This window comes from Melospiza melodia, chromosome 1 (genome assembly GCF_035770615.1).
Source record: "Melospiza melodia melodia isolate bMelMel2 chromosome 1, bMelMel2.pri, whole genome shotgun sequence".
In the NCBI taxonomy this organism is placed as follows: domain Eukaryota; kingdom Metazoa; phylum Chordata; class Aves; order Passeriformes; family Passerellidae; genus Melospiza; species Melospiza melodia.
The window spans coordinates 54,509,071-54,532,802 of record NC_086194.1 but is presented as its reverse complement, the minus strand read 5'-3'; the positions used below and the strand labels follow the sequence as shown (position 1 = coordinate 54,532,802).

The following is a 23,732-nucleotide window of genomic DNA, read 5'->3' as shown; positions in this document are numbered from 1 at the left end:
AGAAATGGGAATTTGTTTCCCAAGCTGCCCTTGAATGGCTCAGTGTGGCACATAGTACAAAGTGTAGGGATGCCTACATTTTCTTGTGCGGTGTGTCCAGTTTGTTAGGTTCTGATTTGGCTGGAAGCAAGTCCACTCTTTATGCTCTGAGAGAGACGTAGTAGGAAATAATGTTATTGCTCAAAAGAGACAATCCTTGTTCTAAAGGAATCTAAATCCACTTTGTAGTCTAAAGATACAAATTGATGTTTGGGTTAGCAGCTGCAGCTCACATACAAAGCTTGAAAAGGTTGAGAAATTTTATTTCACAGCAGGGATTTCTTGTCTCTGAGATGTTTGATCCTTAGTTGATATTGAAGTCTTCAGAGAAGCCAAATGATAATTTTGTAGGCAACTATGAAAATTGCAGCTTGCATGAAAAGAAAGTAGGGATGAATGAATATTTTCAAAAATGTTTTCATTGTAATTAATTCTAGAAATTCACACTTCTGGCCCAGTTGCTATGTATTTAATTTCTGAGAAAATGAATACTATTACTTTTGGTTATCAAAAGGATTTACCAAAAAAACCACAAAACCCCATATACAGAAACGTGATTGCTTTACACACCCTAAAAGTTGATCTGCACAGCAATCAGAAAAGCTGTTTGTAGCTTTGGAGGCAAGCAGTAAAATGCTAAAAAACAGTTAGTTCTAAATTCTTTTAATGATTATCAAATATTATTAGAAATTTTGTCTGTTTTTTCCATAACAAATATGATAGTATTGGCTGTCCTGTCATAACATATCGTGGATCTGTTGTCATAACAAACAAAAATATTGCTAAAATATTTTATACTAGACATCCATCAAATAATTTTAAATAATAAAAATTTTCATAAGAATCTCACTAGCTGGTTTTCAGAAATACTTAGGACCTGCAAATCTAATTAACACCAACACCTGCTTTGCTCAACTCAGAGAACTATGACCTCTAAGGCTCGTGATGCCTGATTTAATTCTTGTTTATAAAAGGAAGTTAAATCCTAAGCAGATTGCTTAAAAGGAAAAATTCAGCAGATACTCAACATAATTTTTAGTCTTTAATTTGAAAATTACATATATTTAGAATTTTCTAATGAGAAAATGTTGTGTTATTCAGAATGTTTGATAAAATAGACATTCTTTTTTATGACAGTACACATGCTCCTACTACAAGAATGTAATAGTATTTGCTTAAGAAAAATAGAAAAATTTCACCACATAATTCCTACAGTGATAACAAATAAATTCCTGTGTAGTTTGATGTTAATATACAAACATTCTTTTCTAAAAACAAAAAAAAAAAAAAAAAACAAAATCAGGCAGAATGTTGGACTCAATGCTCCAAATAACCTATCCAATATGTTGAATGATATAAGAACAAAATTTAACCTGGATATTACAATTCCTTACATTAAATGGTGACACGGGAGTACAGCTTCCTAGATGCCTATTTCCAGTATCGCTATTTGATTCATTTTCTCAAAGTAGCAATTTGTTGTGCCATCTTTTTGACTTGTCATTAGGAAATACAATGCAGAAAAGAAAATTTGCAAGCTTTGCATGAATTAGTACTACTTCTAATTTGAAAGACACAGGCAGCCTTAAATTCATCCTGTATGAGGTTCAAGAATCATATTGTCATTAGTCCAAAGAATGAGATGGACTAGCATTACTTTCAAAAGAAGTCTGCAAATTGTATTCCTTGTATTCATGATTCCAGTTTTTCAGTGTGTAGACTGGAAGTGGAATGCATGTGTGTGGTATAGTGCATATAAATAGCTGGGGTTATTGGTACTGGTAGAAAATAAGTTATATGTATTTTTTAAAATATCTGTGTCTATGTGTTTATAAATTATGCGGATACTGTATATATATAGATATACATGTATGTGATTAAGAAAGAGGCAGCTGCACAGAGGCTAAAGAAGCCTGTGCAGATTCACATCAGTCTATCTTTTCCTCAGTCATTTTCTCCTTAGATTGTCTCCTTAAATAACTCATGCTAATAAAGTGACCATGCAACATACTTCTGAACAGATGCAGCTTCTGAATAAAGTTTGCAAAACTGTACAAGTCATAGAATGATCTGTCTTGGAGGAGACCTCAAAGATCACCTAGTTCCAACCCCCTGGCATGGCAGAGACTGCTCTCACTAGACCAGGTTTCTCAAGGACCCATCCAGCCTGGCCTTGAGCACTTTCTGGGATGGGGCATCCACAGCTCCCCTGGGTGACCTGTTCTCACCACCCCCATGGTAAAAAGTTTCTTCCTAACATCTCATCTAAACCTCCCCTCCCTAGTTTGAAGCCATTACCTCTTGTCCTGTCATGGATCCCTTGTCCTACATGCTCTTGTAAAACAGTCCCTATCCAGTGTTTAGGCTCCCTTTATGTACTGGGAGGCTGCTGTAAATTCTTCCCAGAGCATTCTCTTTTCCAGACTGAGCAGCCCCAACTCTTTCAGCCTGCCTTCATGTGAGACCTGCTCCAGCTCTCTGATCATCTTTTTGGCCTCCTCTGGACCTGTGAGGTCCCTGTCTTTCTTGTGCTGAAGACTACAGAGCTGGGGGCAGCGCTCCGTGTGGGCTTGGTGAGGGCAGAGTAGAGGGAGACATACACTTCCCCTGAAATCTTCTGATACAGCTCAGGGTACACTTGGCCTTTGGGGCTGCAAGGACACATTGCCAAGTCTCATCCGCCAACACCCTTGTGTCTATGTGTATATGGTAGTTTGTCTCATTTTGCTGAACAATTTTTTTGTTGCTTCTTTCACTTTTCCCCATTTTTCTGTTTTGTTTTTATGTTGTTCTTCTGTTGCTCAAAACTGAATAATTAAATTTCAATATTTAAAGAGTTGTAACATTGATCAAATTGAAGAGATGTTTATTTTGATGATACTACTAAAAATACTTAATATTTCATTTTTATAGTTGAAGACATTTTTTAGATGAAATGTCACCATTTGCTTTATGTAAGCCTTGGCTGACAGTAGAAACAAACTAGTGAGGTTGGTCTTTGATTTTACTTACACTTCAGAGCAGAAACAAAGGCAGCTGTTGAACCACCCATTTGGCCACAGTTTGTAGCATTCCTTTGGTGGTGTTGGCTTGAGTTAAGCAGTGTTAGGACATTACCCTGCCATGGGGGGTGATATTCAGAGAAATTATTGCTATACTGAGGATTTGGGATTTTCCCCCTCAGTGGTCAGCTCCATTACTTGGGATTTTACCTTCACTTTAAATGTGTGCTCTTCTTTCATTGCTGCTTGCAGAACTATGTAGGCAAAGACCATTGGGCCCACACCTGGTATGAAGGTGTAGGCTGACAAATTAATTTCATGTGCAAGCCAAGCCCTACAATTTTATTGCAGAAATCATCTTGACAATGGTAGGTTCAAGTTGTAAGATCTGAGAGATCCAATGTCAGATATCTTGAAATCCTAGGGTGCTAAAATCACACTAATAGATTAATCATTAGAAAATATTCAGATGCTGTTAAAAATCACCCCCGATTTCTTTTAAAATTAGAAACAAACAATTGACTTTTAAAACATAGCTAATACTGGGAAGCAGAAAAATAATACATTAATTTCTGCAAAAACTCTTGTCTAAGTGGCTTGATACAATTGATATATCTATTAATCCATGAACAAAAAGGAAAGAAACATAGTGAATACTTGAAGTGATAATCTGACTCCAGCAAGAATTCTGGCAACACTCTGTTGCTTGAAGAGGGCAAGTCTCTCTGATTAGTAAAGGAGGGCAAAACCCTTTCTCCATTAAAGAATTTGAAGTCTGAATTTACATTAAATATCTCAGTACAGTTTCCACCTGCACTGCATTTTGTACCTATATGAGGAACCTGTACCTCATAAAGATACAACCTGGTGTCATTTATTTTAATCAACAGTGCTATGCAGATTACTGTGCCTAACTCTCTTAGACAAGTATTGATAAGGGGATCCCTTGAATTAACCCTTGGGCTTTCAAAACTGTCTTATTGCTGTTTTGCATATGACACCTGTTTTGCAGCTCCTTTGTGCTTGCTTTCAGTTGTATGATGTATAAAAGGAACCGTAAAAGACATGGAAAAACTCTCAAAACATTTAAATTTATACTTTTGTAGCATGAGAACTTTTAGGGATGTGGGATTTTTTTCTTCAAGAACATCTTTGACAAACAGGTTTGTTTAAGAATTTGAGTCCAAGCATTGCAGAGTAAGAAGCCTATTCTGCTTTGTCTCAGAGAAGATACAGCATTGTGGAATGTGTTTTCACTGTGGAAGTGTTGGATGGGGCTTAGAGCAAAGTGGTCTAGTGAAATACATCACTGCCCATGGCTGGGGAATTAAACTAGATGGTCTTTAAGAGGCCCTTTCCAACTCAAACCATTCAGTGTGACTCTGTAAGTATCTTTTGGGATCAGTCCCTGTCACATGTTATTCCTGAACCATCTTTGAATGTAATCTGAAGTAGCAGCATTTCCTAGAAAGGAGCAATGCCTCCTGACTAGGGAAATCACTGGCAATTAAATAGTCTGTGCTGTGGCACGCCAGTGCCTCAAGCCTGTGGCATTGCCTTGCTTTATTTCTTGACAAAATTCAAAATGTATCAAAACCGTAAATTGTCTTCAACTTGTACAATAATTTAAGAGGACAGATTAGCAGGGCCCAGGGTGAAATTTCATACCAAAATTAGAGGGAAGAGGGATGTGGTTCAGCATCACATCAGTCACACAAGGTTTAAGGAAGGGATCCAGTTGGAGTACTCCTTATATGTGAATCAGTGAGCAATTAGGATATTTAGGAGAGGGTATTTGGACAAGGAGAAACTTGAAAGGGGAAACCTAAATCCAATTTTAGTCATCTCAAAGCTGCATGCAATAATGAGTAGCCCTGTTGTTTAAGTAGAGACAAGTGGATATCTTTTTCTTAACCAGACAAGAATTTACTTTGGTAAAAAAATAAATAAAATCTTCTTAAACCTCAGTAAGTTTCTGTTTTCAATTATATTTACCCTTGGGTCCTATGGTAACACCCCTGAGGACATTTGCTTATTTGCCCTTCTGAAACACTTCTTCCATCTGTGTTTTTCCTGCTCCATTTCTGTCTGTGTGCATGGACAGCACGCCATGTACAGTATGGTGTGTGACACACATTAATACATATAGATAGCCTTCTGCTTCTGACCTTACAAACTGTCCACTTCAGCATTGTCATTCTATGAAATGTCCAACTGTAGTCCAAGAAATGCATTTTAAATGTGAATGCAAACATTTCTATTACTGATAACACCAACACAGCATTTTTTGCTTTGCTGGGATTAGGACCTTGATAGTTAAAGTTACATTGGAGTAATGACAGTCCAAGGTTGCGTCCTTTACAGACGTGGCAAAGGAAGGGGAGGCCTTTGATATGTCTCTGCTGATAAAATTAAGAAGGATTATTTCTTGTGTTTGGTGAGATTATATTAAAAGTGAAAGAATATATTTGTTACTCATAAATATGTTAGGTCACAAAAACTGGGAGATATTTATGTGTTGCACTGCATCGCAGTTGTATTTCATTCATGCCGAAAGTCCGATTTTAGAAAACAATTTGAAATCTGATAATGATGTAAATAAATGCCTCTCAGTGAATAGCCATCTTCTCACATGAACAGGAAAGCAGTTGCCATTCAGCTAGGGACATAAATAAAATAAAATAAAATAAAATAAAATAAAATAAAATAAAATAAAATAAAATAAAATAAAATAAAATAAAATAAAATAAAATAAAATAAAATAAAATAAAATAAAATAAAATCATTGTGATCTGAAAAGAGAAACTCTGAGGAAATTTCAGCTTAGAAGGCTAACTGAATATGCTTCACCGTGCTTCACTTTCATGCTCCATAAAATGGGGGTAATAATCTTTATTGATCTGTCTACCTTTTAGCAATGCATTAAGAACTTAAATTGTATCTTTACAGTCTTTTGAACAGTCTTGATATATGCAGCTCTTACAATACAGCTTAGTAGCTGGGCTTGCCATTTTATCAGGCTCTCCCACAGGAGAGGTGCCTTGTTTTACTTTATGGTTTTCTGGTCTTCCCATGCTAAGGCCTTCTAACTGGGCAAGTTTGGCAAATTGATGACAACTACTGCTCGTTTCCTGAGCTGCCATAGCCAACAGAGCACTCTTCCTGCTCCAGGAGTCAGTGTAGGTTGTCACCTGGTACTTCATGGTTGAGCCTACCTAGAGGCACCTCACTGAGTGTGACTGCTGAAGGAACAGTCACTCATTAGGATCTGTCACTCAGTGGAGTCATGTCTTAGCCTAATAATGGGAGAGGGTGATGACAGCCACCTGTCCCTCCTGCTATGCCTGAATCACTTGGTTATCTTTGCATGGTGCTTTTTTAAGAATGGATTTTTTGGGGTTGTTGTATGTCACCACTGATGATTTCAGTAGGCAGAGGTCTTCACATATCTTTGTTACTCTTTACCATGCATTTCACACCTGTATTCATTTTATATCCACAGCAAGAGATTCAGAGGAGTTTACTTTTGCACTCTCATAAAGCAAATTAGTGGTCTGCCCAAAAAGCTAACTGATGTTTTCACTAAACAGTTATTTTAGACCTAATTTTACACTGTCTTGGATGAGTTCCATTTATACAGTATATAAATTAATTGTTGAAATCAATAGGAATGTTGTATGTTTTGTTGTATATATTTTTTGGGGAATAAACTTGCTTTTGAGTTTCATTAGGAATACTTCAGCTTTTTTTCATGAGAAAGCTTCTCTGTGTCTAGTGCTATGTATACATCTCTTTCTCTTTCCATCCATTCAGCTCTCCATGCCTACTTAATGGTTTGTGAATCAGCTGATTAGTTTCTATAAAATTTGTCAGAAACAAAGAGATCTAAAAAGATAACTAAGCCCCCAAGTGGAATGAGAACCAGCAGACAGACTGTGGAAAACTACAATATTTTTATCTCCACTGAGGAAAAAAATGGAGTTGTACTAGTAGGAGTCAAAATGGACAACATAGTGTGGTGAATGCTGAGGATAAAGAGGAAGAAGCAAGTTTTCTGTAAAGGGTAGACTCTAAGTCTTATGATGGAGTAGGTGTTTTCAGTGAGGCTATGATGAAGAGAGAGGAGAAGGTGAAGGAAATAGAGATGTGATATGCTTTTTTTTATTTTTCCTGTTGCAGCAATCCTATGACTCCAGCTTTGTAGGTTGCTGTTTGGAAAAAAAAGAACAAGTTTGGGTTTAGGCCCAAGTTTCATCAGAAGTTCATTTCAGATTCTCTAATACCTGTAAAAAGAATCTTGCAACAGCATAACTTTTTCCAGCCTAGCAGCTTATTGACTGACAAGCTTTCTTACGACATCTGTTTGACATCTCATCCTAATATTAGTTTTACAGGCACATTCACATTTTAGGAAATCACTGTATTCTCAAGTCTGAGATGTCACAAGTGTCTCTTTCTGCAACTACTTGCCCCAGAAATGTTAGCTAATATATTTTATCTAACATCAGCCCTCCTGTTGTGTTGTACTTCATAGCTGTCATCCAAAACCAGCTGCATTTTTATGAACGTATCTTAATAAGGCACGCCATGAAAGGCACCAGTATCCCTTTGTGTCTTCCTGAGATCACATGGGAGTAAAAGGTGGTCATCCAGAGTGCCAGGTATCAGAAAATCAAGTAAAATTACATAAGCCCCACTAGCAAACCATTATATGGAAGACAAAAAGACTGATACTTTTATCTATCTCACTCTGTGTTAAAATTAATAGTGGAAAGAAACCATAATCTAAGGCCCAGAGTGTGGCCCACAATTTGCTTTATGCACTCTTAAGCCACAGCAGATTTGCTGCAGGTGACAGTGGACAGTGGTAAAATGTACAGGTGATATGTGATGTGACAAATGAATTGGAAAGTCCTCATCACCCCAGTGAAGGAATGACTGTTTCCCACCCTCAGCCTGTCTTACCAGTCTCTCTGTGCTTTTATCACCTAAGTTTGATTCAACATGAAGAACATAAGGAATTACGTGTGGCGAGTATATGTGGCATGCGAACACTCTCCCTGTGTTGTTTCTTCCAGATTATTGGAACAATCCCACTGATGCCTAATCCAGTCCCGTCCAGCCAGGCGGCAGGTGGAGCTCAGGGACTTCAGGTGCAGCCGATAACTCCACAGTTATTGACCAATGCCCAGGGCCAGATCATCGCCACTGTCATCGGCAACCAGATACTGCCAGTGATCAATACCCAGGGAATAACACTATCGCCGCTCAAACCAGGCCAGCAGGTAAATTGTCTGTAGCCTGAATGATTATCAAATCAAATACACAGAAATTTTCTGCTCCTCATTGCCTCTCTCATGGCCTCTGTAAAAACCCCCACTTCTTTAACATCTTTAATTAAAAAATTAATTATGTCCTGCATAGTGTATTACTGCATACTCTATATGTAGTAATTAATAATGTCCTATTATATAATTTATTTATATATTCAAGAATTATCTATTTATTCTTTTTCTTTTCAAGGTCAGTATAGGACCAACTGAGATGTTTTCTGCAATGAAAATGCAGTAGGAATATGAGACAGAGGAGATCCATCTGGCCTATAAAGTTCAGTTCCTTAGTCAGTGGTGACCTAGTAGACTGAGGCCTGAAGTTATTTGGAACATGCAGGAAAAACAAGGGAAAATATAAAATCCTATTAGATTTCCTCACTGGAAAATCAGATATACTTATGTATAATTGCCTAGACAGAAAGTATTCTGTAGAAATTATTACTCAGTGTAAGGTTGCAGGTAGTTGACAGACTTAAGGACGGATCCAGTAACCACAATGAAGTCCAAAAACACTTCTGTAGCTCTTCTTATAACACTCTAGAGTCAAGTCCATTAGTTTTGCCTACATCTGTAGAGCAAGGAATTGTAGTCCTATCTTTTATCTCAGAAAGGGGAAATTGAGGACAGAAAACACATCAAATGAGATTACCAAAGAAGTACTTACAAAAATGTCCCTCACTTAAATATTCCGCTTAACATTCCTATTGCTGGTTGTGCTTGTTTGCCATTCCTGCTGACACCTCCAGGCACAGGGAGCAGCTTCTTGTGAACTGCTGAGTATCCCAGGCCACCTGAATTCCAAACTGATGATTTATTATTTTCTTTTTTTTTTCAAATTTAGAAGTAGAGAATTTATGGATCTCTAACATCACTTTTTTGTTTGTTCTGAAAACATTTCACATCCCATTGGTTACCTGCTTTTTCCCCATCCTATCCTCTGTAGTATGTAGCATGGGCATTTTTCAAAGCACTTATCATTTATCTAACTCTATTTTCTTTAAGGGGAGTGTACTTGCACTACTGGCAAATGCTTTTGCAATGGTTGCATATACATGGTTTCAAACAAAGCTGAATGGATCTGAGGGCAGGCTCCATGTTCTCCACCACAGGAAAGCCTGACAATGAAATATGAAACTCAGCAGTTCACATTTGGTTTCCTGGGGATGTGTGGGATGGGTTTTTTTGAGCCAGTCCCCTGAAGGGATTAGATCTTTTCCTCTGTTATGGGGGAAGCACTCAAAAATCATAGCAATCCTGAGATCCCATTTGAAACTCATGAAATGTAGGTGTAAATAGGAGGATAAAGGACGTGCATTATTGCCTGAGACATTCTCACATGCAGGGCAGCTCACCCTCTGAGTCCTGCAGCAAAGCAACTTCCTCCAGGCAATGTCTGCCAGTAGTGCCAGTGGGCAGAGAAGATACAGAGGTGTAACATTTTCTGCACAGCTCATGGCACTGGGCTCACATAAAGGGATGAACTGGGAAAGCTGAAGCTTCCTGAATGAGCAGGGGTGCAAAGCAGAGAGCACTGTTTAGCCACATCATGCTGCACTGTACTTATTTGCCCAATCTGCGTGCTCATGTGCAGGGATCAGCTGGCAAAAATATCAGTCAGCAGAGAACAGATTATGTCCCAGAGCCAAAGATGATCCCCATTAAGCTGATCTGCCCAGCAGTGCTATGGAGGTAGAAAACATTATTTTGCCAATACTATTTTCACAGGGTTCAGCCCCTGCCTCTTTCTCACAAGGAGTCCTGAGGTGCCAGGGGTTGCAGAAGGGCCACCAAACAACACATTCTCCTAACCTTGAATCAGCTTTTCTTGAAGTCTAATCAAGACAGTATTTTGATCAGGGAGGGGAAAAAATTTAGTGCAAATACTATATGAAAAAATATATTGGTTTAGGTTATTGTTTTTATAGGAACCGCAGAAAATTATTTCAATGTATTTGTGCTCCCTCTACTGGCTCTTCTGGTTTTACTGAAAGAAGTCAGAGAAAATTTTGTCATGAATTTCACTGGGAGCACAAAAGATGCATGAGAGCTAGATTCCTCATAGAAGTAATGCTGATGGACAGTGAAAAACAATTGAGCTGGTACTATACAAACTGTTGTATCATTTGGAAAGTGAATAGATTTGCTTGAAGTTTAAGGAGATCCTGGGTTTATCTTTTTGCCTGTGTAGAGTTTTAGACTAACTGTAGTGTTTGGCCAATGATAGCATATTAAGTCATAAGGTTTAAAATATCATTTTCAAAAGAACTGAGTGAGTGCTTCAAATCAGAGGGCTCAGCAGGAATTCAAAATAATTTTTAAAATGGTGTCACACAGTATTTTGTGTCTTCTAACTTGATGAAGGAAGCTTCAGCAGGGGGAAAGATTACAACACAAATTTGGGGAAAGTTTTGAGCATGTCTTGAAGAAATAAATGCAGGAAATAAATAATGTAGTAAAAATGTTCCAGTTACAGATAGTCCTAGGTTAGCTTTCAACTTGTCGCTTCCTTGGAATCTCAAGTACTGAAGGAGAAAAAGAGCAATGATACTGAGCTGCAGCTTGTTAGCTGAGTCACAATAATTGAACCTTTGTAAACTGTTCCAGTTGCTAAGTAATGCATGCTGGTACCTCCTTTTTCCCTGATGACTGAAGACTTAAATGCCTCAGATATTGTTAGTCAGCTTTACTTAGGTAGACTATATGTGTTGTTTATTCATACAACTTTTTCAGACTTGACAGACTAAAACCAGAATGTCTCCTAATGGAAATGAGTCCATAGAATACTTACATGCAGTGTAAAGCAGTGCTTCTTTTTTGGCACTGTAAATAGGTTGCTTTTCAATGTACACAAGCAAGTCTGATGTAGTCCTGTTCTTCCTGTATTTAAGTATAAATAGATGGGTTTGATTTATGTTCTTTAAACTACCCACATTAGGTATTGCTTCTCTTCAAATTACACCAAGTAGGTAAAACTTCAGATATTTTACTATTTTCCCACATTTTGCTAATCTAAGGAGCACCAAGAATTCTCCTAGAAATTGCAAAGGCTTTCTAAAGCAGGCAGTTGTTTGCACTCCTGTTTTGTTCAGTACCCTTTTTAGCTCTGTTCATAAACAAGGGCTTTTTTGCCTTTAATAATTTTTGCTTAGCTATTTCCACACTCTTCAAGATTTTTTTATCAGAACTGAATGCCATGGTCACAGGGAGGATGCTTCCCCGTTTTACATAACATGATGTTGTTTTCAGCATTATTTTCTTTTGTTATCTCAATACAGCCTAACATCCTGCTTTTTTCTATCTCTGTTCATGGAACAGTTTTACTTAATAAGCAGATGTATCCATCATTATATATCTTTGCTTTTTTTCATGGTATTCTGTACTAACTGAAGAAATTTATGTGTTCTTCCTGCAGATGCTACTTTACCATTATTCACCATATCTCCTTGCTGGATGCTAAAATATTTCAAAAATTTGGTGTAAATCCATTGTTTTCTACTTGTAGTCTTCTTTCTTGAAAAAGAAATAATAAAATTCTCTAATTTTATGTTTCTTGCTTTATAAGCTCTTTGTGTCCCATAATAGAAGACTATCTTGTAAGTTTAACTTCTCCACTTCCTCCATGCTTCTCAAGAGGAATTTTGTCAAAATATAAGTTGCATGGCTAAGGATGCATTGTTTATGAGAAAAGATTAATTTGTTGTAAAAATTTGTTTGCATTGTCATTCGTTATCAGATTTTAGAAATTTGTTTCAAGGTGTTCTTTTATCTCACTAACAACAAAACCTTAGCACCAGCACAGCTGAACTTGAACCATGAACTGCCGTCTTATAAAATTTAGGAAAGTGTGCACCTTGCTTAACTTAGTCATAAGGAGTTAGGTATCTGGTGTAAGCTAGTTAACTGGATTTCCTGCATAGACATAGACAAGGAGACATATGCATGTCCAGTGGAAAACTCAAGATACCAAAATAAAAATAGAAACCTTTTGGATAGGTTGGATCTCTAATAGGTATCTTAATGTATCCATTGTTACCATTGACATGAGAGAGGGCTAGGGTAGCTATTTGAGGATTTTCAAATAATTCTACGGGGAGCAAAATTGACTGAGAAAAATCCAGCTGCTAATGATCACTGGGGTTCAAATACATTCTTGTTTTTGAATTTCCTAAACAGCTTTCCTAATACTTGGTGTTTTCATAACTATTTTCTTTCCCATACAGAAGAAACTTCTGGACATTCTGTTGTTCTCTGGTGTACCACATAAAGTGGGTTCCCATCTCACTTTTGCCTGGATCTTTCTTTCTACATACTAGATTCATTAAATCAGGACTGTAGTCCCAGTTGTCCTCAGTCTTGTTGTATCTACAATGCCTGACAGAATTTTTTGTGCTTCTTCGTGTCTTACAGCACGACCAGCTGTAGGTAGTATTTTCCTACATTTTCAGTTCCCCATCTTTGTTGTCATTGGCCATCATGCTCCAGATTAACTGTTGAAAAGACATAGATGCCTCTCAGATTGGTCTGTCGTGATTCTTGTACATCTTCTTGCCAAATTTCACATTAGATGTTCCCTTTCTGCCGTCTCAACCTGTCACAAACTCCCTACCACCCTGTTATCACAACTCCATACAATCCCTTGTTATTCTCTCCCGTTTAAATCCAACCAGCTCTCAATCATTTCCTCTCTGCAATGCTCCTCTAGCTTTGATGCTGTCTTGTTTTATGAGAAATGCACTCTTTTCTCTCTGTTTCAATATAGTCACTAAACTGTGTTGTCTCAATTCAACTTTGTTTTTCTTTTGCTTCTTATATGACTTTCAGTGATGAGGGTGACAATTTTTCTCTCTTCTTTCTCTTTTCCTTTACCATCATCATTGCATAATTCTATTTCATCTATGGATAAATTGCTAGAATTTTGAAAGTCAAGATTACTAGACTACTTCCTACTACAAGGGACTACATCAGACTTTCCATGCCATGGCATGACATTGACTTGTAGCTTCCATCTTTTCCTGACCAGTTTTCTTTGTGGCATCAGCACCTGTAGGAGAAGGATATCTCAAAAACAGTTCATATAACTGCACCAAACCATTGGGAATATTATGATGCCACTACATTAGCAGTCATTCTAAGCAACTGAGGCACAGAAAGCATGCAGTGCTGTTCACTGTAGGAAAAGGAGGGTTACCTTTGAATTATGCACTTGCACATTTGAAACAGTTATTATAATACTATTGTAATATTTACATTATTAATTAACATTATTAAGTGATAAGTCATTTATAATTAGTGATTAATGTATTGTCAATAATATTGTTGTTATATTGACATTATGTCCTTCCTGATAGGGGTAAAAAAATTATTAATGCACCTCATTTACATATAAAATTAAATCTTCTACAGAAGTCCAGCTATATTCCCAAACTCATTTTACAGTTTGAAAGACTTTCAGTTACAGTGTGCTTTGAAAGTAGTTGTGATTCAATAGAAAGGCTTTGAAAGAACTTCAGCAGATAGTGTCAAAGTCCTGCCCCCAGTCATGTCCACAGGAGTCTTCATTTTGGGCAGAGTATGTACACAGCCAGTGTGAACCTAAGAATGTTTTGTTTATTAGTTTCCAAATGTAGCTATTCTCTCAGTCTAAGCAGTGTGTAAAAACACCTTTTATACTATATGTATTATACTATATTCTACTATACTGGGACAAACGATGTTTTTTCGGTATCAAGTATCTTTCATATTCAGTTTCATATATACAGTTACTTGAATTTATTTGAGTAACCTAAATTAGGGTCAGGGGGTACAGTATTTGTAACATACTCTGGCACAGTTGACTGTGAAGGGGATTTGGCCTGAAAGATGGGGATATGTGTATTAACTTGTTCTTTCCAATTGCTAGAAGATTTAAGGAAACACCTTTGAAGCCCATGCCTGCTCATGCAGTCTGTTTAAAAACAGACTTCATCTGCCATTGAGCTCTTGAACCATGCAGTGTCCTTAGCATGCCATTACTCTTTGTCAAAATCAAATGTATTTTAGGAAATGTGTACAGAGCAGAGGACTCCATTTGCAAGAAAAGAGAAGCATGAAACACTTAAACTACTACTACTATAAGGCATTATCATTCACACACATCAATTTTGAAGTGTTTTGGAATGTCTTTTTTATATCAAGATACTTATTTTTCAAACCTTCCATGGACCTTAGTCTTTACAAGAGTTAATGTCCATATTTCCCATCAGAAAAAATTGAAAATCTTTAGCATAAAGGGGATTACTTAAGACGCATTTCTTGCTCTTTGTGCCATTCCTTTTAGTTTCATCTCTTCTGCCCTTCTTCTAATACTTGTCTATTTCACCTGTGTCTTCTCTAATTTGTTGTGTTTCCTTATTTCTTGGATTTCCTTTTCATGAATCATAGAAAAATAGCACTGGAAAGGACCTGAAGAGGCCATGTATTTTGTCTCCTCCCACTAGGCAGGATCAGTTGTCCCTATATCATTCTTGACAGATGTTTGTCTAGCTTGTTCTTTAAAATCTTCAGTGATGGAGGCTCCCTAGGCAGTCTAGGCACCTCTACTCAGTCAACCATCCCAAGGGTAGGGATGCCCTACATAATTTAAGAACAAAATTCAGTCTTACAGACCTAACTAATTCTTTACCTCTTTACCTCTGCATGTATCAGTCAATACTAACTTCACTGTTGAAAGCAATATGTAAAGCTCGTATAAAAGAAATACAAATAAGGCCCTTCGCAGTTTTCAGTTTATTCTTATAAAGTATTATGATGCACTTTTCCCTTCTCATATTCACTTCATCCCACTAGCTGTAGTGTGCATACACATATTCCTGCCAGATACAGATCACAGTTCCATACAGTCATCATTCTGGCATGTCTCCTATATCCACTTACCAAGAAAGGCACTTACAGCAACTGTTTCTGTAATTTCTGTGCCTCCTTATGTCTTTGGATGGAAAATGCACAACAGTCATAAATATAATTCATATCATACATACGTGTCCAAAATTGAGAAAAGTCAGCTATTGCAAGTACAAATTGATTCTGTCATCTAGAATCTAATTCATAATCTAATTGTTGTCTCTCCTTAAGGCTATTTCTGGAGTCGAAATTATACTGGATGAAAATAGACAGTATTTTAATGCAATTTCATGCCATAGATAACAATCATTGTTTTTTAAGCAGAACATTTACAGCTTAACATCATCTGCTGTAAAGCAGAGGCTATGCTGGAAATAATGTAGGGACTTAAAGATGGAATCCTCCCTCAGTCTTTGGTCAGGTCTTCTTACGGTGATTCTTCAGCCTCTTCAACCCCATTGCTCACTTCTCCCTCACAAGCAGTGTGTTAGAATCCAACCTCCAAATATCCCTTATATATTGCTGTTACCTTACTTAAGGTTACTGTGAATCCAAACTTCACTAGCCATGTTCCTTTATGCCCAGCCTAATTATGTGAATTTCTTATATTTGTTTAAATATTTCTGGACCTCCAACAAGAAAGTTGCCAAGCTTATGGGTATTCCAGATACTTTAAAAATATATGCATAGTACAAAACATGTGCAGAGACTCAAACACTTTCTAGACTCAACCATCATATTATGCACATGCTACATAGTGACTCTGACTTTGTGCATGCCTTTCATGCAGAGCTGAAAAATCCAGAGTGCCCTCTCATTCTAGAGCTTCCTGGAGGCTTCAGTTTCACTGTGGAAGTGCTCAGTAGTTGAGCTGTTCAGTAACTGTTGTAACATAGCTGGAAAATGTTGGATTTGTTTTCTCCCTGAGAAATACCGATGGGAAATGGTGTAGAATAAAAAAAAATATATGGGTGGAAGATCAAGGTTCAAAAGATTATCCAGTCCAACCTGGAGTAACTATTCCAGTTTTTAGTTAATTTGGTCCTAACTACTGTCATAAAAACTCACAGATTCCACCAGTAATCTATGCCAGTGTTTCACTGCCACGTTAGATAGCTTTTCCCAACATCTAATTGGAACCTCCCAGATAACTAGGCCCCTTTATAAAGTGAATAAAGAATAATTATGTCCTCTTTTCATTAGCTATGCCTATATTCAAAGCAGGCATCATATCCCACTTGGTCTTCCCTCCTTTAGATTAAACATGACCAGTTCATTACAGGTGCCTTCATAAGCCTTCATAAGTTAACTCCCAGGCCTTTAGCCATTCTAATTATTGAACTCTAGTTGGTCTAGATTGTAATGCAGTCTAGCACCTAGCTGTGGACATGGCATCCTCCTCTGCAGAGGTCTTTCCAGGGCTCAGTAGAAAAGATGCATTTCACATGCACTGCAGACATCACTCCCCCTAACATGTCTTGGTATGGGAACTGCCTTTCCTTTACTTTTGCAACACCACAGGTTTGCAGCCAGTATGTTCAAAGCACAGAAATATTTTGATTCCTAATCTTTTAATCCAGCCTGTCAAAATTTCCTCCCAGCATGTCATCAGCATGTAAATGTAGTAAAGGTGTTCTCTGCTCCGTCATCCAGGTCATTAAGAAAATATTGAGTAGTGTTGAATGAGGACAGACTTCTGTGAAGCACCATGCATGCCTATTTTTTTCCACAGATACTTCATCCTCAGTTTTGCTTTCCAAATATTTTGGCATTCATTCTGCAGCAATTTCACCTAAAACTATGCTTCCTTAAATTATAAAGAATGTCACATGAGGGAGTATCAAGACACTTGTAAAGTCAAACCACCTACTGCTTTTTCCTGGTCCACAAGGCCAATTACCCTGTCTTAGAGGGAGATCAGATTGGTTTGACACAGTTTGTTTCTGCAATCCAAGTTGTCTGTCGCTACCTTCTTTTCTTGCGAGTGCTTACAAATTGTTTGATTATTTTCTTCAGTACTTTACTGTGGTTGAAATTTAGTTGACTGGCCTATAATTTTGCAGCTCTTTCTCTTTAAAGATAGCTGCCACATTTGTTCTTGCATCCTCACAGATAAGCACTAACATCTCTTAGACTGTTCCACATAGTGTAAAAGCATCTAACTCATCTAAATACAGTACTTATCTTCGCTTGCCTGCTCTGAAATCTTTAGTTTTGCCAGAGATTCCCTCAGACAACAGACCCAGACACCAAACACCTGCCTGTTTCTGAAAGCTGCAGTCTGGATTTGATGTGGATATAATGCATGGGCAGGCAGTCCACTTCTTCAGTGTTCAAAAGAGGCCAGCCCTTAGAGTGGTATGTTTCCCTAAGAGAAGATATTAAAAAAGAGCTATCTAAGTGGGGAATTCTCTGTAGATAAAATCCAGCTGTTAGAGAATGTTTTTAAGATGCTCACTCATTGCATGAGTCTGAAAACTGGAAGCCTTTTAATCAGCTTCTCAACTGTTATCCCCTTGATAAAGTTCCAGTTGTATTTTGTTAATATACTTGAGGAAAAAAAATCCTACATATAACAAAATGCCTTTTTTATTAATCCACAAGAAAGTCAGAATATACTAAAACTGGCCAGATAAATAATTAGACTTAATTATATAAATTACAAATATAAAATAATTATACATAATTATATTACTTTAATATTTATTAAAGATTAAATCAAAGTTTCTTCCTTCATTTTCCGTTATATTATTCCATGTGGAAGGTAGAAAAAGAAATTGAAGTTTTTCCATTCTTAACAGACTCTAACAGGAATATTGTCATTAAAATAGTTCATATATATGCACAGAAAATGTCATCTTGAATGTGAACAGATACCTTTATCTACAGTTTTATACAATTTGTTGTCTACTTAGCATCAGACAGATTTCTATGTGTGATGGGAGGATAATACATATAATTTGAGTGTCACTAATGAATGTAGCTCCTTTTCTAAAGTCATTTTTCAGTTAGATATCAAAAAAGAAAACCTCATACTCCTTAGCATTCAAGAAATAGATTTTAATTACTGGCTTCAAGCAAGGCCACATAGGCCTTTATCTTTTCCCCTTTTCCCTTGTAGAAAATGCAGATAACAGCTGCAGTGAAGTGAAGCCTTTTTAGAATATTTTTATGATCTTTTTTGATCAATATCAAGAATAACATAAAATAAAGGTATAATAAGCAGCAGTCACTAGAGTGTATCAGACCTGTATTACGGTATTCTTATGCTCTGAAAAGATTGTACTGGACTACTAGAATTCAATTCAAAAGTGTAAAGTCCATTGTGTGCCTTTATTTTGTAGAGAGACTGCCCTTCAAATTTTCTGAGAGTCTTATGTTAAAATCAGTACCAGAGATTGTTCCTGGATTTCAATGCTACATGAAAGCATATTATAGGCAGAATGGATTGATGGTTCTTTCCATTACCGTAGTAAACAAACAAAGACTACACTCCTGTAATATTTGTTTAAAAATTTAGAAAGTCAATTCATGTATCATTTGCATCTACCATACTTACTAGACTTTTCACATGTGTCATACTGGATACAGTCTTGATGTGGATAGAGCTCATAAATTTTTGTGTGTGTTTTAGTCAAAGACAATTTATCTGTTCCCATGATTTTTGTTTGTTTGCCAGCTATGATGTCATAAAACAAATCACTTATTCCTGTAGGAAAGGGATTTTTGCTCAGTTTATATCCTCTTCCCCATTCCCATTCTTCTTGGCCCTGGTCCTGCAATATGAAAGGAGCTCTGTGAAACAATCCTGATTTCTATGAGAATCCATGTAGGGAATAAAAGTTTGGTTTCATGAGTCAGAAAACAGGTAAGGATATGTATTTATTAAATCAGAATCCTTCTGTAATGTCATGGGTCTCTTATCACCCATTACAAAAAAAGCATTTACCTTCCAATTGGACAATATTCTAAGCAGCTCAGATTTCTCCTGCAACATTGTCACTTGAATAAAGCCCATGGTGTTTAATGCTCCTATGTGATTTGTTCCCCAGAAGTAGATGGGTGAGATGGTGCATTGCAAGTTTCCTATTATTGCTTCACTTTCTAAATACCTATTTTTACATTTTAACCTGTAGCTCCATCAGCCTTCCCAGACGCAAGTGGGACCAGCAGCTTCACAATCCAATCTCCTGCATTTGGCTCACAGTCAAGCATCTATGTCTCAAAGCCCAGTGCGTCAGGCTTCCTCTTCTTCCTCCTCATCCTCCTCCTCTTCAGCTTTGAGTGTTGGCCAGTTAGTCAGCAGTAAGTATTGCTCCCTGGCTCTCCTGAATTCCTGAATTCTCCCTTCTGTTTGTTCTCCTTGCTCCTGAGTTTTCCAATCTGCTTTCCTTCCTTTTGTTTTGTTTTGTTTTTTTGTTTTTTTGTTGTTTTTTTTTTTAATATAGTAGATTGTATATTGCAAAATAGCTGACTCTCACCAGTGAGAGTCACTAAGTGTTATCATGGATGGGGCTTAAGGTAAACATGCCTTGAGAAATTTAATCAGTGTTGAAAATGGTCATAAAAATGGTAGTAGCCATTAATTGACTCACGAGGACAATTGTTATAACTGAAATGTAGTTTATGTTTTTTTGAAATTAGAAGTTTTTGAATCAGTCAATATAATGAAATACATTTCTCAGAATTTGGTTGGCACACAGGTACTCCTACTTTTGGTTAAGCTGCTTGTTTCTTTGCTTGGGTGATATAGCAAACCATTTTACAAACCCTAATACTGCACAAATCCAGAGTGAGAGATTTTCTTGCCAGAAAAAGCTCTCAGCACTTAAACAAGAATGAACTGGAACACACTGGGGAGAAGGGAGAAGCACACTGCAGTGAAATAACTTAGTTCCAGTGTTAGAATTAGAACAGCTGACCTGAACAGCACTTTCTTCCAGATTGTACAGTTGAGAGTCTTTGCTATTACCTTATCAGCATTAATTTGGTCTTTACATAGCAAAAACCACAGGTTGACAGTACACATAAGAAGCACTAACAGTTTTTGCACATCTGCAAAAATCCAATTGATTTGTATGACCTTGTTTTATGATACTCCATGTAGATACTCTAAGTAATCAAACACTGTAGCTTATGCCATATTGGTAGTGAAAAATATGTGACTGATACAAGCTTATGAAGGGCTTGGAGAAACTGTTATGCAAGGGAAGATGTGAAAAAATCTTGGTTGGATTATTTCAGAGGTAATTTGCATGGAGAAATTACTAGTAGAGCTATAGTGGTAAAATTATGCTGATGTAACTCCCAGTGGGAATACTTTTGTTCTGGAATGAAAATATCTGCATATAGATACAGATATAATTATAATGCTATGGGTGCATTGTCACTAGTAAATTTTCTCACATAGACATGCTTGTAGAAGGAAGACAAAGAGGTTTTACATTACAAATACAATAAATTTACCTCTAGTCCATGTGGGCAAATTGAGTAAAATAGCTGGTGCAGAGTTATTTTTCAATAACTAGTCTAGAATAGCTCCTCTTTTGGACATTCTTATTTAAAATAAATGCAACATGGAAGAAGCCCTCTTAAGATTACAGGATAAATCCATCCAAAGTTAGAAAATACTTGAAACATAGCTGCTTGTTCAACTGTATGCAATTCCTCTTAGAACATGTATTTAATTATAACAACATATTGTTGTGATTAAAATCATGCAATCATCTTTCTTCTTTCAGTGCATTCCCAGTGGAATTGTCCTAGGGATGTATCAGAATTACTAACACAACAGGTGGGCTGTTGTCCCAGGGTTTACCGGATTCACTAATCTGTTCCTCATTTTGCATAGCATTTGAGGTAGGAAGCTATAGAGGAGTGAAGGATGGTCTTGCCTGAGGCAATAGAGGACTGAGGAGCTGAAGCCTTCTGTCTGCTGTGCAATTCCAGTGCAAGGCAGGCAAATCACTTAAAAGAGATTTTTCACAAGTGCTCCCTCAATATCCAGCTTGAGACTCTGGACTTTAATTTACAGAAGAACCCGGTATTCATAGTTGCAATTTTAAGTGCACTTTCATAGTGGAACTGTATCAAGAACCATTTACAGACAGTCTAAAAAATCATTTCCTACTTGACCTAGACTGGGTACCCAAAACTGCTTCTTCTCTCAATATCTGTCCACTTCTCTGTGAATGAGAAGGGGAAGACCCTCACCTTGTAGAAACACAAGAAAATAAATTAAGATTTTAAAGAAACCAGAAGAGCTCAAGAGGAAATGTCTTTAGTGAAGAGCTTTAATAGAGGTCTGGGGCCACACACTGAACAAGTAAAAAGGCAATACATCAATCAGTTCATCTGTAATGAAGGACAGTTCATCCTGTGCACTGAACGAGGCACATGAAAAAGAACTGATAATCCAGGGCTCAAAGACTATGGTACATTGTGTTGTGGGCTGCTGTAACTCCAGCACTTTGTAACTTCTGAGTGTTAATTTGTGCAGCTCTAAGGATATTCTTTTTGCTTCATTTTTTTGCATGGATAAATTTCAAGGTTGTTTCAAAAGCAGAATAGTAACATAAATCAGTCATATGGTGACATAATCTTTATGTTCATAGTTGGAAATAGGAGATGTGTTGAATGGATGGAAAAGCTGATAGTTCTGTTATCATCTTGTTGGTTCAGCTCTGAAATAAGCATGTTGTGCTTATGGATTTGGCTGAGAGTAGAGTACGAGGCACGGGAATATCAATTTGGGCACAACTGGGAGATACATTAATGAACATAGAATTTTACTTGATCCTCTCAGGCTTGACTCCATCCACTACTTGTCTTGTTCTAGTCCCATTAATTCTTTACACTGTTCTCCACACAACCTACTTTCCCTTTGCCTCCATGCTATTGTTCTTCTAGTTTTCTCCCTGCAGTCCTTTCCTCACAGTCCATCATTACCCAACTTCTCTTCCCTTTCATTTCCCACTCAGTCACTGTCTCCAGACTGTATCTGTACCCTTTTACCAACCTTCTTATTAGGTAGTTTCTGTCCTCCTTTATATTGTTTTATCACTAGTGCCACCTCTTTTTCCTTTTTTCTTTTCCTCTATTACAGTGAGTGGTACTCAGCACAGTCAGGCCCTTCCTCCCTGCAGTCCAAATTCTAATCCCTGCTCTTCAATAATCTTCAAGTCAATTTTTTTTTCTTCTATCCTAATTTTTTCTTTAGGCTAAAGGTTAATTTTTGCCCCCGTGCATCCAAATCCTGCTGATGCCGCTCCCACCCTCCCTAGCAGCCATCAGAAGACAGTGAAAAGTGATCACAAAGAAGACCATCAAGTCAGTCTCCATGTCTTTACTGTGGTCTATCAAAAAGAGCTACAGGCAGGGAAACTTTTCATACAATCTGACTGATTGTTGAAGGAGTTGCACTTGGAAGTTAACTCAAATTTTCCAAAAGAAAATGTTATTGATAGGGATCTTCTGAACAAAATTCCACGTTAACATAACTAAAAAACTTGCAGAGCTGTTTTGAGTTTATGCTTCCAGCTTCATTCAGTCTCTGCTGTTCAAGACTAACAGAATGAATAGCATAAGGGGCAGATCAACTCACTTCTGCCATTTACAAAGTAACCTTACACAGACAGAAGCAAACCAGTCATCTCAATTATCCCTAAAGGCTGTCCAGCATACTCCTGAGAGCATGTAACCACCACAAACTGGAGCTAGCACTGCATGCCTAAGCCTGCTTGAGCCGCCACATCAGGGATGGTGTTACAAGGCACAAGAGAGCTACCTACTCTCTTCTAGTCTAATGTGGAAAGAGCCTACAAGAAAGTGGAAAATATGGTCAGTTCAGCAAGGAAAGATCAAACCATCTGTGTAATGAAACATGAAAAATCAGATGGGATCCTTTATAGCTTTTCTTTCACAGTGATAAACCAGTGATAGATACTGTTTGGACAAATAGTATTAAATGACCTTCATGAGTTTGAAAGTTGTTTCATGTGACTGAAAAGCCATTTACACAAAACCATGGCTGTACATGAGAATGTAGATAGAAAGTCATCCTTGCTTCGCTTCTTTACAGAATCTGTTCACTTTCCAGATGCAGATCACTGAAGGGCAGGAGCACCTCTCTGTCATGCCTGTGGCCTTCTTAAACTTCCAGCTCCCACACTGGCTGCAAAGCTTTGTATGAAGGGCCTACAATTGAAATGCAGTGTCTGAAAGTCTTTTAGTGAGATGAGACAGGCAATGGGTCGCTGTTTCTGAGAGAAGTCATGAGGGCAGCAAGAAAAATCTTGTGGCCACCTGAATCTAACTTTGATTTCTTTATTCCTCCTGAGGTAGGAATGTTGCTCTCTTTTCCTAATTCCTTATGAAACTGTAGTCCAGACCTCTGGCAGAGGTCCTGGAGCTGAGTACCTTGGCAGAGATTTGCTGTATTCCAGAAATAATTGCTAAATATAGCAAAGTTCATGTAAAA

General features: G+C 37.4%; 1 protein-coding gene across 3 annotated transcripts in view; it reads left to right on the top strand.

The window, feature by feature from the left end:
- The window catches only part of POU6F2 (POU class 6 homeobox 2), a 307,048-nt gene that overhangs the window by 274,981 nt on the left and 8,335 nt on the right, over positions 1 to 23,732 (top strand). For all 3 annotated transcript variants that reach the window (XM_063177140.1, XM_063177155.1, XM_063177149.1), the window contains exons 7-8: positions 8,120 to 8,326; positions 19,390 to 19,558. In XM_063177140.1, coding sequence (XP_063033210.1) covers positions 8,120 to 8,326; positions 19,390 to 19,558 — 376 coding nt within the window. The remainder of the gene's footprint in view (positions 1 to 8,119; positions 8,327 to 19,389; positions 19,559 to 23,732) is intronic.